The 17816-nt window shown below is 35.1% G+C and overlaps 2 protein-coding genes across 14 annotated transcripts; one reads left to right on the forward strand and one right to left on the reverse strand.

Annotated features, from left to right (window-relative positions):
- The first annotated feature begins 2658 nt into the window (after positions 1-2658).
- On the forward strand, positions 2659-17783 carry LOC100742417 (tudor and KH domain-containing protein homolog). The gene is made up of 8 exons (XM_012381518.3): positions 2659-3069; positions 3146-3554; positions 3639-3848; positions 3923-4086; positions 4173-4393; positions 14551-14731; positions 14992-15285; positions 16180-17783. Exons 1-8 carry the CDS (start codon positions 2974-2976, stop codon positions 16429-16431), a joined length of 1827 nt encoding a protein of 608 aa, XP_012236941.1. The 5' UTR covers positions 2659-2973; the 3' UTR covers positions 16432-17783.
- On the reverse strand, positions 4504-12789 carry LOC100742540 (protein roadkill). Of its 13 annotated transcripts, none has more exons than XM_024365288.2 (7): positions 12262-12789; positions 11275-11584; positions 9980-10378; positions 6159-6361; positions 5596-5847; positions 4994-5141; positions 4504-4911 (listed from the first exon to the last, which is right to left on the reverse strand). In XM_024365288.2, the coding sequence occupies exons 3-7, from the start codon at positions 10164-10166 to the stop codon at positions 4643-4645; spliced, it is 1059 nt and encodes a 352-aa protein (XP_024221056.1). In that variant the 5' UTR covers positions 10167-10378; positions 11275-11584; positions 12262-12789; the 3' UTR covers positions 4504-4642. The 13 variants fall into 13 exon arrangements, with proteins under 13 accessions (XP_024221056.1, XP_012236946.1, XP_033174882.1 ...); XM_012381523.3 differs by having other exon boundaries at positions 6159-6457; positions 12262-12788; XM_033318991.1 differs by lacking the exon at positions 9980-10378 and adding an exon at positions 6918-7125 and having other exon boundaries at positions 6159-6457; positions 11534-11584; positions 12262-12785.
- Positions 17784-17816: the final 33 nt, after the last annotated feature.

Genomic DNA, 17816 nt, shown 5'->3' on the forward strand with positions numbered 1-17816 from the left:
CTCTCTTTTTTTTTTTACCATAAAATTGATTATTGTTGAATGTACATGTAATTATTACTAATATAAAAGTGTACTTCTCACATGGAGATATACAAAGGAAGGAAAACATATTATATACATATTAGAATGAAATAGAGGTTTGAATAGAATTATTTAACATTATGTGATAACTATTTAACATATATCCAACACACATAGCAGAGATAAAAATTTCAATTTCAAAATTATTTTGAGTATATACGTATGTATATATGTACATGTATATATAGTATTAATTCAATGCGTACGATTATATTTTCACTGTGTTAATATAAGTAAGAATAACGTAAATCCAAATGTGGCGCGTTTATTTACTGGAAACTTACTTCCTCTATCATATGTTTCCCTATTCATTAGAGACGCCACTTTCTGCGAATGATAGACAAGTTAGCGCGTGTCTATCAATGATGAAAGCCATTTTGTTTTCTAGCACGATTGCACGTCAATAAAATGGTAATAAAATGTAAGATATAATAATCAATATGTTAAAATAGCATCACAACTGCTTCGAAAATGTACAATTTAAGCAAACGCCTTGAGTATAACATATAGTATGTGCATACATTATTGTTCTTATATTTTTCATATACATATATAGATTTTACATTAACAATACTAATTTTTAGTTACTAGAAATAATTTCCTGTCATAGAATACGAGAAATTTAAATAATAATTCCAATAAAACATATTAAGTAAAGTGTTGAATAATATATTGGACCTGATATACATTAGTTAAACATGTTAATGATTACTTACTTACAAATACATATGTATATATATATATATATTTAGTCATTTTGCTGTACTTGATAATTAACAGCGATTTTCACTTATCTATCAATCATTCATGAATTTTTAAAGAGACTGACTGAGTAATTTCACATATTTCACTTAAAATAGTTTACCTGCTTTGTAAAGCGCACAAATTACATATTTGTATCTGTTATTAATAAAGTAATAATAAAGTAAGTCTCAACTCCTTTAGTGATTCCAAAGCGTGAGGTATCAGGGAAATATGAAGAAGCATATCATGGATATATCTATGTATGTTATCCGTAGAAACGTATCGAGTATTATTCATATGTGTGTGTGGGCTACTCTTACTGTGTAACTGTTCTATCTATAACCAGGTATAGCTATGCTAGAACATATATCTAGTAATGTACAATAACTTACTAAAGAAAATTTTATATTTTTTTTTTGTGTTTTTAAATATTAACTTCTTGTTTACATAATAATATAATAAACAGAAACATGAATAATTTTCAGACATCAACCACGATATCCTGTTATCCATTCGTATATCCTGTAGTTCATTCGTAAACCACTTATTTCCTCAATATTAGCTATATACATCGATCAAATGTGAAACTTTTGAAAAGTCCATAAATAATTTAATAAATCTTAATTTCTTAAATCAATTATTATGGATAAATAAATGTTGCTATAGTATTTTATTGTTTAATAAAAGGAAGATCGTATATATGTATGTATATATATAGTGTATGATTTCATATCCCAAAAGTTATTTACCAATACCTCGTTAACATGGATAAGGGGGTGTCCTGAATTAGAATATTTCAAAACAGCGTTTTTATTTTATTTTTTTTTTTTTTTTAGAAGGGAAAGAAAGAAATGAAGTTATTGAATCTTGAGGTATGGTTTTATATATATCTAACGAATACAAAAAAATTTTTTTTAAAGTAAAAAAAAATTAAAACAGATTTCTAAGCCTATTTCATGGGCGTCTTGTCGCTGTAGTCTTCAATCGGCGGGAAAGATTCATCTCTTAATTCTTTTTGTGAACTAAACAACGGCAGAAAAAATCACAAAAAAACGCCGTTTTAGAACATTCTAATTCAGGACACCTCCATGATGTATACCTACCTTAACATATCAATTTCCATGGAATCGACGATTACGCGATTTCGAAGCTCGTTCAGAGGTCGATTTTGTATTTTTTGGATAACTTGCCATGATATTCTTACGAAGTGTATCTGTCAAGAATTTGAACAAGCTAACCGTTGATGCTACAAACTACTAAATAAATCATACACATTTATACTTCTATTAGACACGTTAAGACTCAAATAGATGCAACCATGGATTATAACTATTGTATTGAACGACTCTTCAACCTTTTTCAAGTATGAAATTCTGTAAAGATAGACGGAATGGCGATCGCTCGCACACCTGCTCTTTGTCACTTTGTAAACATATTTTTAAATAGTTTATCTATCAATTTAAGCAATAAAAAAAAACGATTTTTTGACATTTTAATTCAGGACACCCCATTAATATTGTATCATTATCAATAATTCATTTATCAATAATTATATCCATGTATTCATTGCTAATGTAAACAATACATTTAAATCAACTGTCATGATCTAATTTTGGTGACGACATCATGACCTCTTTTGTACCGGTACCAATATAACAAACAAGATTTATAAATTTTATAAATATTTATACTTATGCATATTTTTAAAATATTCCTAAATATTTTTCGTCTGTAATGAATATAGTAGACAGCTATATAAAATAAGGAGATTATATAAAAATTTGCATGTACTTTTTTAAACAAATGAGTAATTCCTTAAAGCACATTTTATTTTCACTGTTGGTAATAATACAGTTTTAAAAATACGATTTTCGATTCGAGTCCAAAATCCCATCGATAGTTACTTAGTGGGTGAAATAAATCGATAGAAACTTATCCAAAACTACTCTAATGGTGGATTTTTTGTGTCAACGTGTTGTGCTTTACTTCGTAATCCACGCCATGATTCTTTCTCATTTGTAAGGTACGAGGTTATGAAATCTTACATTCATAGCAACTCTAAAGCACGTTCCAAATTTAAATCCAAATTTATTTTTGCGGAGATAAAAAGTACGAAATAAATAACGGTTTTAAACATTCAAGTATAAAATGAGGTGGATGGCCCGTTATTTTACACCACCAATTTTACTTGGTTTATCTTTAACAAGCGTTAGTATCGCTTTACTATATGTATTGTACAGAAAGGTAAGTTTAAAAATGATTACAAGATTATGCATTGTTTAATTTGTACTTTATTTTAATCGCTTCTTTGATTACATAGGACGAAGAAGATACTAAATCCAGAAAAAGTCAAGTTGAGATTTCAAAACGATATACAATAGAATGTAGTGTACCCAGACAATTTGTACCTGCTGTTATTGGAAGGGGTGGTTCAATGATAAAAGATATACAAAATAAAACAGGAACTCTGGTTCATTTTAAAGAGGATAATATTGAATGTCCCGAACGTATTTGCGTCATAAAAGGAAGCTATGAATCTGTATATCTAGCTGAAAATATGATAAAGTCCATAATTCATAATCAGCCTATAATTGAATCATATGTATTGTCTGTTCCTCAAAAAGCATGTGGGAGAATAATAGGAAGAGGTGGTGATGTTATACATCATATTCAAACAGTCTCTGGTGCGAAAGTCATTATTGAAAGTGCCTTTGTTGCTTCTGAGCCACGTATGTCTACTTTGTATAAATTTATATTGTCATGCTTTGTCTTTGGGTTTGTCTCAAATTTTGACAATTACTAATATTTTACAGTTGTTGAAAGAAAAATTACTATAAAAGGAACATCTAAACAAATTAATACAGCTTTAGAATTAATTCAAGAGAAAATTTATGAAGAAGAAGAGGAACGTACAAAGTTACAGGCTTCTTCTGCTGCAAGACTGCCTAGAGGAAAATTATCTCCTCGTAACACCATTAACTCATCTGAACAGGGTCAAAATACTGAATCTTTAACATTACCAGGTACATGAAATATAAATAATATTCTCACTTGTGATATTATGAACGTTTTATATATTTTATACTTTTGTTTCTAGTATCTGATGGTTTCATAGAAGTATATGTATCCGCAGTGGAAACTCCCAGTCAGTTTTGGGTTCAAATTGTCGGTCCTGGAATTACTGCACTAGATAAATTAGTGTCTGACATGAATACTTACTACAGTAATAAAGAAAATTATGAAATGCATAAGTTGAAAAGTGTAAATATATGATTCAATAATTTAATATCCATTAGTATGAAGAAATATTCGAAAGATTTCTTCACATTACTATTCTATCTTTTCAGATAAAAGTTGGCCAATTGGTAGCAGCAAAATTCGGTTTTAATAAGCAATGGTACAGAGCTGAAGTTATTTCCCTACCTTCAAATGATCAATGTGAAGTCTTCTACTTGGATTATGGAGATCATGAAATAATCCACCACAATTGCGTATTGGAACTTCGAACCGATTTTCTCAGCTTAAGATTGCAAGCGATCGAGTGTTCACTTGCCAATGTTAAACCACCGTAAGTAAATTTCTAATTAAATTAATTTAGTTAAATATAAAATTATACTAAAATTTATAAAAACGTTCTTTATTAAAGTTATTCGTTGGCATTATACATTTTCAACAGTATTTTATAAGTAGTCAAACTTTCTATAGAATTTATATCATATCTTGATTCATCCTTTTGAAAACTATAAAACCACTGACTAAAATTTATAATACTTCACAATTAATTACTAAATTGCTTATACATGAAGAAAGGAAGACGTCAATTGCTTAATTCGCTATCATCTATGTTACTTGATCTTGAACTGCTAATACCAGCTTCACAAACTTCATTGAATAATTCTGGGTTTGTTTGTTCCATCATTTTCCATGCCAAGCTTTTGTTGAGCATCGTTATATTTTTCTCGCAATATGCCAAACTCGCTCTTTTAAGCGCATCACAACCAAACTCGTCTGCAACCAAAAGTCTGCTAGCTACATTTTCTGGAGTTATCGTTTCGATAAGATTTCTTTCGCAGAGTTCTTTTAACCCTAAAAAAGACAATTACCAACAGCTTTATTAATTGAAATCAGATTTCTAATAAAAATTCCTCGGTACTGGAGCATGTAATACCTTGTAGGCAAAAGCGTTCAGCCAAAGATAAAAGTTCCTGAGCAAAAATATCCAAATTATCAACGTGATCGCTATAAATGTATCGCAACAATTCTTCTGTCACTTCTTTGCTAAGATCCAGCAAATTCAGAGCATACACGTAACGATTCTAAAATATTTTTATATAAAATATTATTAAAGAATTAGAGTATTTAATAACGAAGGACGCTGAGTACTCACCCATGAAAGTAAACTCAATTAAAAAATATTTCTACTATATGATTATGACACGCAAAACATTATACATGTATTTTTATAATTAATTGTAGTATGTTAGTTAGCAGAAAACAATAAAAAAAGATCAAAATAATAATTTATTAATTACATTAAATACATTAAACTTCTACAAAATTATATTAATTTTATGCAAACACATAATAAAAGAAATTTCATTTTAGATGTCAAATTTTTGCAATAAGGTGAATATTAATGTTCTAATGTTAACGTTAAGGCTTTAATAAATACGATATCAGAATATGGATTTGTTATATCGTTTATGGACTTCAGAATAAATTAATTCGAACACTCTGTAACATTGGCACAGAATAACTTCTGACACGTACATTGGAACTTTCGTTTTCTTTATCGATTATATCTTCTTCTAATTCTCTCATGTCCGATATCTTATCCTCTGCGGTATCCGACTTCGAGCTTTTCCTGTTATTCAATTCTCTTATGGGCGAAATCATTTCAGCGAGAACGTTGCTACGAGCAGCCAATATGTTGCTGTGAACTGGAATTTCCATTTTATTCAAACCCCCGCAAATCAACTTAGTGTCTGCGCCATACGAATGCTTTAATAGTCTGGCCATATCCTGGAACATATTAATTCATTACCTAATTTATATAATTGCCATTTTATTCCTGATATTTTTTCTGATTAATTCTATATTATCCAGTTGTATTAAATTACTGGAATGTTTCAATATTTAAATTATCCATTTATATTAAAAAAAATATCATTTACTTTATTTGAAAGGATTTATTCCCTTTTCAATCTCGCTTTGTATTAACGTAACTTGAAAAATAATTCTTTTTTCGTGAAAGATAAAATCCTCCGTAGAATGAGTTTCAAACTCTGTTTAAATGGGTTTCTATTATATGTACTGATCGTGAGAGTACTTGCCTGCGACAAGTGGTGTTTCTCGCTTTCGTAATGAATTATCTGTATCTTAACCATTAACATCACCTCGCCGTTCTTCTTTAAATGCCTGTCGGCGATAGACAAGTCCCTGTATCCCAAGGAAATGATGTCCGTGTATGATTTCAGCTCAAGTATTGTCCTGCTAACGTGACAGTACTCCCAGTGTTTAACGTCAGCATTGAAAACTGCAAATTGAAATCGTATCTTCGCTTGTTCCGCTTCATCTACGGTGCAGTTCAACATGTTCAGGCACAATACCATTGGGTTTATCATTCGTTTGCCTGTTATCAAACAATGGATCATCCATTTCTTGTAATAAAATCGATATCAATGATTGTTTCGAATGGAAAAAAGAAACGAAAGAAAGTGGGAATAGAAGATGAACTGAATTCTGAGAAATGCCGCGATGAAGTTGAAAAGCGGTCTGCATTTCTCTCTCTCTCTCTCTTTTCGAATCAAATATAACAAGTTCCATTACAAAGAAAATAAAAATTGTTAAAATAAGAATTTGAAAGAATATAATCTTGCTTTAGCAAAGATACAATGTATCTCAAGTTAGGGTAGAAAAGCTTCTCTAGTTAAGTCACATCGTGTCTCAAGTTAAATCATTCCAAGCCTTAATTTGGTTTATCCATAAAATAATATTTCAAATGTGAGTGTAATGTTATACTGTGGAAAAGATGATTCAGATTAGTAATGATCGAAACGATAGACTTATAGTTGGGATAACGTTCTTCTTACCATCGGGATTCTTCCAGAATCTGATGGACAAATTCCACGTGCTGCGAATATCGTTCACATTGATGTCGAACGACGGGCTATCGATAAGCTTTTTCTTTAAAATAATTTTTTTGTAATTTGGAACGGGCCACGTGTACTTAAACACGACGTCCGAGACAGCTGGCACCAGCAACTCCATATTATCGTATTTTTATGTAAACGAAGGAGCCTAGGGTAATCAAGTGGCGATTAATCATTCACATATACGTAAAAAGGCTTCACTTATCTGAATTTATCAGAAGGAAACAACCTATGTAGCTGGATTATTTATATCGTTCGTTTCACCTGCTACCTATAACCTTTTGCTTAAACAATGGGATATATTCAGATAAGCGAATTTAATTAAAGTTCAGTTAATCGAGCAATATATGGATTTCTATTGTACACTGAACGAAGAAGCTATTATTAGGATATATATAGTAAAAAATATCCAATGGAAGAGGAATATCGAATAACGAAATGCGAGTCTTGTATCTTTTAATTTTGTAAGACGTTTGAGAAGTCTCTGAAAAAGCTTTTGAAAGAAAATTCGTATTTTTTATCGTATCTCGCACTAGTCTCAGCTATATTGTTTTCTCTCGCATCTGTTTGTTTATTTATGTTGTTGCAAGTAATTTTGCTAATTATTTACAAAGCGAACGAGCTGGCTGATTTTGATAACCTTGAAGCGTGTTGTCAAGGTTGGAATTCTAAACAATCTTTTCCTATAGACGTGACTGCCGTACATGGCTTTAGTTTTCGAATTACAAAGCAATTTACGTGTTTAATAGTACATGCGGATATTTAACAATTTATTTTACAGACTTTCGTTATGTAAACAATCCTACAACCATGGCGAATATATTCGTTGCTTTTTCGAGCAATCGAAGACCAGAATAAAGCGCGATGTTTCATGTATCGATCGATTCATCGAAAATTATTTGACGCTACATCGCGTATATTGTTCCAGCCTAATCTATAACCCATCGATTTTTCTTTTCTATTTACGCGATATTAAAAATTCTCTCTCTCTTTTTCTTTCTCTTTCTCGTCCATGAGTTAAGGTTAAGTTAGGTTGTATAGAAACGCGGCTACATATGAAAGAACACAGTGTAATCATGAGATCGTGAATGTTCACGCATCTATAGGAAATCTAAATGTGCAGAAACTCACAAAATACGCGTAGTACACGAAAAAATAGGTGAAATACCGAAGGTAAAGTAGATATAGTATACGGTAGCAATTCTCTATCTAGAATTCTATTTCCTCAATTACATTTATAGAAATACGAAATCGCATAAGTATCCGCGGTCCACTAATCATAACCTAAATTTAATTGCAGTTTTTTGCGAACGCTTCCGAAGTAAGGACGAACTATGATCACGTGTATAGAGAGAAATTGTTGAGAATGTTGATCTTGATAATACGTTTCAAGGTCATTGAGAACGGTCAAGCCTTTCGTTCCGTAAATAATTAATTACCGTAATCTCGTGGCGCACAGCCACAATAAAGCTTCGCGCAAAAGTGCGCAAAACACTTTACCGATTGTTGGTCCCGTATAGCGGAAAGCTTTACGATGGAAATCGCAAGATCAACGTGAAACGCACGTGTGCATAACTTTGGCGGGCCGCCAATTTTCGATCTTAATTTATCTTTCATTTAAAGAGTTGCTTGGCGGTTACTCGCTCGTCGTTTACTCTTTTGTTTGGACGTTTTATCGAAATCCGCGTTTTATTCCAGATGGAAACACGTGTTCAGAGAACGATCGAACGCGAAAAAACAAACGGATCGTATTTTAACGCATCCTCGTCGAACGAAATTCGATGCAACTTACAACGACTAGTAACCTGAGCGCAATGTTGCCTCGATACGTTATAAAGTGGAAGAATAAGATTATCAATCGCATTCACACTAAAGATCGTATTCAGCGAAACGAGTAATTTTATAGCTATCTCGCCTGTAAGTGTCTACCCGATGCAACAAAACATTGTTACGTAACAAATGTTTTTGTAACTCTGTTGTCTACGAGATATATTTTCATAATTTCTTATGGCAAGTCGTGGCAAGTAAAAATATTTGCGTATCGTTGTTCACAGGCAAACGTAAGAAATAAAAGAGCAAAACGTAAGAAGACAAGTGAAAGAACCCTTGCAATTTTGGAATTCTTATATTTATATTATTCTGTTATTAGAAAAGCTTTCGTTCAACTTAGCTGCATTACATTGGAATATCAGTGGCAACGAGGGCCGAGAGTTTAATCAATCTTCTAGAACGGAGTTTCGTCCGTAACTAGCCTAAATAAATCGAAGATGGTTAACTGCTCTGTACCGTTTAACGTTAAAGTGACTAAAGGAGAAATTTAATAGCAGTTATCGGGACGGCAATCGTACAAATGGAATCAATGAAGATTCAAGCCGATGCAATTTCAATTGCTACGGCAATCGACTGAATATCAATTGTAAAACTTCGTATTTGCTCGTGCTCTTTTTGTACCGATGTTACCGCAACTTTAATCGAGAACGAGCAGAGAACTATCAACGCAACCGTTTCGATTTGTTTCAACTACTGAGTAAAGTCGCGAAATAACGATTAAATATTTTTAATCGAATGGAAAAGGACAGAGGCGAAAATGATGGAACCGCAATTTTCTTGAGTTTTCAAACGACAGATAGAACATTTTAAGATAGCTGTTGCAACTTCTTTGAAAGCTTTGAGAAGCTTCTACACAAAAGCAAGCGATGACGAGTATACTCGCCAAGCACAGAGTATGTGTAGCTGTTACGATATAGAATGAAGCTGCAACTGTTTTATTTTTGAACTTTATTACTGACAGGGCTCATTTGTAACACAAAATACTGCCATTTCTTCGTGACGAGTATACTCGTGAAAAGACAGCTGGTTAATTAAAGAGATCAGTACTTGAAACTAAAAGATCGTTTAGAACGAAAGATAATATAAAAGTTGACGAAATAACGAGAGAAAGATGAAGATGTTTCTCATTAAAACAAAGATGTCGAGATTCGAAAGATTTTGAGGAATCGAACCTGATAGGAGAACGACGAGGCGAGTAGAACGGAAATAGAAAGCGTTAAAGCGTTTCAGAGTGGTCTGCGGCTTTCTGGCAACCAGGTACTCGTCGGCCGGATTTGCCCTCGAAAGCCGTCGTGTCGCGTGTAACCGAAGACTGTCGGCACCGCGGTAATTCCAACTCGAAAACCATCGTGTGTGCATTACTTCGAGGTTGTGCCGGTGATTAGCTGTTTCTCGGCACGCGATACGAGCCCCGGTATTCGGTCAGATTGATTAAATTCACATTCGATTGCTACCCCGCAGCGGAATCTATTCCCATTCTGATCGTTCGGGGCATTGCGAAGATGCTCCGATTTTTCCTTCCGTTTCACGTGCACACGGCTGTTGTCCACTTACGAGTGCACTACGAATATCTATGAAAATTCATATTTTTACGAATACAAACGAAAGGAAAAAAAAAAGAAGGAGAATCTAGATAGAGAATTGTTCTGTCTGCAATTGGGTAAGGTGCCCAAATTTCGTCCTCCGATAGCTTATTTACCATTTATCCAGAACTAAATTAATTTTTGTAATCTGACAAAAATCTGCACAATTACGTGGAAATATTAGTAACGAAGATCTGTAGTTTCATAAAAGTTCGTACAAGCAAAGTAAAAAATGTATAATATGTGTAAAGGCATGCGTTTTTCAGTTCGTCAGACGCTCAAGATACGTCTCACTATAAAACGATATGTACAATATATGAGACAAATCACGGATCTATACAAAATTAAACGCGCACAGCTCATAGAGCGCGCGGTGCATCTAACCCGTTTTTCGCGTCGCTCGAAAATTGATCGTCGCGTATGAAACAAACCGCACATCTTCATCTTCCTCGCTTTCACTCGACGACACTGTCGCGAATTTCGTTCCGAAAAACACGTTCCTAATCTCGCCTGTATCGACCAAATCTAATCCCTGTAGGGGACCAAAATTAAGCGCAAAGCCGCTTTTTAATAGAAACGACAGGTTCTAATCGATAAGCGACAAGAGGAGATCGCCACTTCGGAATATGAAAATAGAAGCAATATACTACACGTCGCTAAAAATAAACAGTTGAATTATACACGTGTCTGCTTTAGATGTTGAATTATGACTTCAAATATCAAGAAACATTGTAGTGCGCTATTGACGAAGAGACAGGACGTCACAGAACATTCTATATACGGCGAATTTCTTCGTTTTTAAATTCCAATTTAAATTGTAGCACTCGATAACGAAATCCGGGCCCTTTACTATTACGACAAGTACTATATTTTGAATAGCTTACGTATTTCTGTCCATTTCGTTCGTTTCTGCACATCTTCCAATGGATGCATAAACCCCCCGAGATTTATTTACGAGGATTACTTTGAATATATCGTTGCAGTTGAATTTATTGTATTTTTAGAATATATTATCTTCTGTAGTTTTATCGATTTTATTAATTTTAGAGCTTTGAGAGGAACGATCGAATTGCGTCAATGTGTAACCGCTATAATTCTCTAAAATTACCGGCTTGAAAGGAGTTCCGCGAACTTTCGTCATACCTCGAACGCGTCCAGAAAAATTCTCAGCAATGAGAGACGCGATGAGACCACCTGGTAATTTAAGACTGAATTAACAAATGGGGTAATCGCGTTAAACGATGTTTAATTGAAGACAACAACGACTTGGCAGATTATATTTGCGTTACAAACGAGCAGGTCGCTTAAAAAGATTAATTACCTGTCTTAGCTTATATTTCTAAACGATAAACTCGTGATCTCTGGTTGCTATACATTCGCACGAAGCAAATGTACAAACATGCTTCTTATAGTAATAAGATAATATTAAGTAAAGTAATAAGACGCGTTTTCTTATATTTTATAATAGATTTTTCGCGATCATCGCTAGACTGCCGATATTTATGAGGATTAGTACAATTTTATGAATATTCTAAATATTGTTTATACTTTATACTGTCAATATCTTACGTATTTCTGTATTATCTGCGTTCTGTGCACTTAGGCACATTTAAATTTTCTACCATCTGATTATCATTTAATATAAATAATAATAATTTCGTCGATCGAAAAGGATATTTCCGGACGTTCGTTTCGTAAGATCGGCTTTAAATTGCGCTCGAGAGAAGGAAATCGAAGCATCTGACAATCGATGGAAAGTCGAGGGAGTAGCATTTTCTCGTCCAACGTTCAAACCTTGTACCACTTGACACTGTTGCACGCGCTTGAAAAGCCCACGATCGCACACGAGAGCAAAATAAATGCGTACTTACGTAAATATAACGCACGCTTCTATTATCACGTTCATTAATGCACAGAGCGTAAAGTGCATGGAGCTAGCAAGAGCGTTTCGTGCCAGAGCGTAATCGCGAGTTCACTTTTCCACTTTCCACTCGACGTTTCGTACGCGTTCACTTTGTTCTTATATTACTTTGAATATTTATTTATCCGGTGGATGAAATCAGTAAAAAAAGAGAGGCACAGATCGTTTCAAAGTTCACCAATATTTTCCAATCTTTGGATCTTTCTCTCTTCCTCTATCTACCAACTGTTCAAATTTTTAAAACGAGGAGAAGATCGAACAAATTTCCTAACTTTTTCGATCGCCACTGTCGTAGCATCGCGTTCAATCACCGGTCGTTCTGGCTGCAGGCAAATAAAAATGATCGGTTTGCTTGCACACTTCCCTCCTCTTCTTTCTTTCTTTTTTCTCTCTCTCTCTCTTTTTCTTTTTACTTTGCGCGAGGATATCGTTCTGCACGATGATCGTGAAACGACTGAGAGATCCTCTGACCATTGCCGAGGGTCTACGTTCGTCGTCCACTTCATCTTCTCGCACGTGTACAGCGTACACTTGTATCGTACCGTTTATAAATGGAACAAGACGTCCTGAAAGTGCTTCAGCCTCGTTAAATGGGGTTGTTCCACGCACACCTTCTTTGTTTCGTGCGATGATAGCTCTATCAACCCTCGAATTCCAACTGAATTCTGCCTATGAAACAGGGTTAATGGTAATTGCATAAAGAATCGCTGTTACGTAAAAGTTGCGGGCAATTGGGGCGAGAACAAAACCAGGGTATACCGTACGTTGCAAGGGAAAATATAACGAGAGAGCGTATGATTGATCGTTCATTTTCATCCTTTAATTATTTCGTGATTTAAACGTTGCCGAGAAACGAAAAAGAGGAAACAGGTGTTCGTCTTGATGGGCGGAACGATGGTTTTTGCGATCGGGGAAAAAATTAAACAGCAAAGATCGATGGTGTTAAAATTGCACGCGGAAGAATGATTTTTTCCAGGTATATTTAGCATACGAACGGTGCACGGTTAAAATGTTAATTCTAAGGAATTTTCAGCGTTCCTTAGCACCGGCTACGAAATCCAGCTGTACAACGAAAAAGTGGTGTTCGTTTGTTAGAGTTTCATATATTGCTCAAAGTTATCGGGTAAAAATAGAAAATGACGCAGAATAAAATGAAGGATAAAGCGAGGTTTTATCTCCATACACGAGGAAATACGAAGATGTTACACGGTGAAAATAGATTTTCGTTTTTTGAGAACTTGACGTTCCCCTTTTTTGGCCCTCCTCGACCATTGATACTCGTAGGCCGATAAAATCAACAGAAACGAATACAGCATGCACATTTGATTATCCACAGGTCAGGAGATTTCATTGAAACGTTTGGAGATCCGGAGATCCCAGTTCGACGATTTCTACGTTATAAATCGTGAAACCGCGAATTTAGCTTGAAGATAGCAAGGCGCTGACTTTTATATTTAGGAAGCTGTGAATAGCTTTGTTTAAATTACACGTCCACTGAAATTGTAATTTTGATCAATGGAACGTGATTCGAAGGCTCGCTATCGACGCAGCGTGTACACACGCTACATAAATCAGTATTTTCAACATTGTCAGCGACACGCATTCTAACATAAATATTTACATGCTGTTTGTACTCGCTCTGGCTGCTCCGTGTAATCACGCTAACCGGCAGAAAATTAGCGCAACCAAAATTACCGAATCTTCCTGTTGTACGAACAGTATGAAGCTACTATTACAACTAACAGTATGAAAAGAATGGCAAAGGATAGAAAATTGCCTAAAAAGTCCTACATCTCTTGTGAAAAATTATTTTAACGAGGCAGAAACATTAAACGTTTGAAAACGAACGAGCATGCTGCTGGCATACGATTCTCTCTTTGCTGGCAATTTATCAACATATTTGTTACGTTACGCTTCGTGTAACGTCGCATTTATCGGACCCGCAATCGCCAATACTTTGTTAGAAAATTAAGGATCGAGCAATGAGAATATTTCATTTTCACTGCAATTTAATTTGGAAGTTACACGCTCGCGAGTATCTATGTTATAAACGAAGAGGAAATTGTAATCAATTGTAGTTAATTCTTTTTTTTTTTTTTTACTGGCAACTAAACAAAATTTCTCCCTGTTACACGGGTCATGATACATATTTTGTTAATAATCATTTACTTTTACTATTTGAATATAATATTTATAAGATATCCTTGAAATATTTGACGTTTCTTTTCGTGTGATGCAGGGGAGCTGAATGGTCCAATGACGAGTGTGACTTTTTCGCGGAGATCACGTTTTTAGCCGAGTGGAAAGTTCTTTATGCCAAAGTTAAAGGTTTCAAAGAGAGAACCTTCGGCTATGGAAGATCTCGTCGCGAAGGTTCACCGATTCCTTCCGTCGAGCTTTACAATAAACACGAGAACGAGGTACTTTAACGAGGATCTGTTCGATGAAACATTTACAAAATTATCTGAATATGTACAGTATAGTAGTGTCCAATACGTACGAACGTTTCGTTCATATTTTTTCACAAGGAATCACCTTGTACCCGCTTGTACGTGTTATTCGGTCGCACCCTGTATATATTATTACTAAAAATCGTACTATTTCGTATTGTATATTTCTATAGTAATTTTCGTCGCTGTTATTTATTGCCATGGAATTGTACATTTTTTAACATGCGCAGGAAATTAACATCGGCTGCGAGATGATAAAGGAAGGTTACGCCGAGCTAGAAGAAACCGCACCATCGACCGCTTCCTCGACGTTGTCGCTATTCTCACGCCACTACGACATCGGGGGTGTTTCGACTCCTCCGCTGACGAAGCGAGCTTTCAGTCCTGAAACGTCGGCAAACAATTCACGTAATTTGGATTCGGCCATCGACTCGCCAAGTACATCGACCATGGATGGGATGCCTACCGATGTATCTGACGTATTGTCATCTGAAGTTAAAGAAGTTCACCTATTTACGCCGCATGTAAATATATTGGAATTTGACTTTGGACTTGTCGTAAATTGGGCTCTAATTTTAATCTACGTTCAAAACGTTACGTTAATTCGAAACTAAAGAAGGTTTAATATCGCTTTGAGATGGTTGTTGGCGACGGTGCCCGCAAGAAATACTCTTGACGTTCAAGAAAAATGTTTTTTAAACTATCAACAATCGACTGTAATCGTGTTTGTTTCGTTGTGACGCTTGACCTTTCGCACTTCGCAGCTCTGGGTAGAATGAATGTTTTGGAGAGAAGTTCGAAACCAAGCGGATTTTTTTCTTTGCTGCCCCTCGATATGTACGCGTTTATTGGATGTCTGCGACGGTTATATATTCGGCGAAGAAACCGTAGGGATATCGATGGTACATTAGGCATGTCGATCTTACGCTTTGAAGGTATAGCGCTTTGTGTCGCGAAGACGTTGAAAAGTTCCGTGGTCGAGTGCCACCACAGCTTCTTACGCGAAGCTCGAGATAAGGAAATTCAAAGGCGAGAGAAGCTACGTAATTCACCGTTAACGAAATTATCGATTCCTATTTATCCAAATACTTTATCTCTGATCCCTTACAGTTCTCTTTGCATACCGATAAATTTAGTAAACTCGTTCACGCTCCGAGGTCTCTTATAAATACACGAACACGTGCACGGTGTACCGATCGAAAGCAGAAAATTGTAAGAAACGTAGAAAAGATTTTCGTAACGAAATCTACGACGCCGGAAGTCGTCGAGATCGAGATCGAGCGTAGAAAGCGCGCGGACGCCGATCTTTTTCTCTTCTCTTGCGGCGCGTAGCTGGCAAAACACGCTCGGCTGCGGTTAACCATTCAATCGTCGAATACATCGCGATCATTAACCGCGTCTGTATCGATTTCTTTCAGAAACCACACGATTGGACCGAGGAAGTGGATCTGATGGCATCGAAGAAGGAGATGAATCGCTTCATCGGAAACGAGAAGAAAGTTCAAGAGGACGACGACTGTAGTGTTCGCCCTCCAAACGGCACCTACATCCCGTTGGAGTCTACCCAAAAACGGGAACGTCCATGGCAAGTCTCGAAATTCTCGCGAGTCGCTCCGGCTGGTTTCGAGAGTGATATGTCGGACGACTCGGACGTGATGGAGCTGGGGTAAATCGAAAGAACCAGCCGTACATTTCTTCCTTTTTTCTATCGAGATATGCTTCCGTTTATTTCATGTGTTGTAGAAGTCTTGTAGATGTTAGAAATGCGGCGGTTTGAACAATCGCAACGAATCCTCGATAGAAAAAAGAAAATAAGAATAGAGTAGAATACGTAGCAGTGATTTAAACTTTACCCGTGCCCGTGCGCTTTCTTTCTTTTTCAAATTTCATTCTCTTGGCAATGCCTTTCATATGCTATGAATTTCGGCAAGATATGCTTTTTATCTTGTTGCGATATATTTTTCTAATACCTCGGCGATTTTAATAGAGAATATCATTGAAGTGAGTTATCAAGTAGAATATAAAACGGTGTTTTATATGTATGTATTCAGTGCGATTGAATCGAGTCGAAAACGAAACCTGGAAAACGCTTTTAAAGTAGTTAGAGCGCCGGGCTTTTCTCAAAATGTAATTATAGATTTTGTTGTTAGCCTTAACTTTTCCTTTTCCTTCTTTTTCTAATTTCTTTTTTATTCCCTAATTTTTCTAGTTTCAAAAATTTGTAAATTTACTTGTTCAGTTATTTACTCACTTGTTCATTTACTTGTTTATTTATATACTTGCTTGTCTGCTTACTTACTTTAAAGTATCTTTTCCGCCAAGCTGATCATTTGTAAATGATTGAAAGTACAAAGGGTCGTTTATTAGGTTATTTAATTTGCAAATGATTCTCTCTCTCTATTTTAATGGAAGCATTTTAAATTTATTTTATTTGTCACGCGTGACATTTGTGACTGGATAATTTTTTCTATATTTTATGTTGCTAGACGCTGTTACGCGTTAATTAGTATCATGTAATCAAAAGTAGAATTTCTATACTTCCATATATTTTAGAGAGGAAGGTACACGATAGAAGAAGAATCGTAAGGGCCTGAAAACGATAGAAATTAGACACATTTTAGAGATAATTGTTACTCTCATCGCAAGATAAACTTGAAGAAAACTGTTCCTTACTCTTCTTCCGAGTAGTCAGTTGTGCTTGGCCGTTCTCTTCAGATTGTGCATTGTTTCCTTCGGGATACGTACGCTGTTTGAAGTATGCTCAAGATTAACAAACCGCGTGCCTTAAACTTCTGCTTCATACTTAATTACCACCATTGAAATATGAACATAGCATGCAACATATAGTTGCAACAGTTGCAAGTATTAGGTGTATAAAGATCGAAGAAAACTACATAGGTCGTTCTATTTTTGTAATATGACTAACTAATTAATTAAGTTCGTTTTTGTAGATTGGTGGGAAATAAATGGATTAATGCGTAAGCCGAAACGATCGTCGGTATTAGGATTTTTGTTTCTTCTTATCCGATATGTCTTTTTTATTTCGATGTCCTAG

Source organism: Bombus impatiens, unplaced genomic scaffold (assembly GCF_000188095.3).
Source record: "Bombus impatiens unplaced genomic scaffold, BIMP_2.2 scf_0133, whole genome shotgun sequence".
In the NCBI taxonomy this organism is placed as follows: domain Eukaryota; kingdom Metazoa; phylum Arthropoda; class Insecta; order Hymenoptera; family Apidae; genus Bombus; species Bombus impatiens.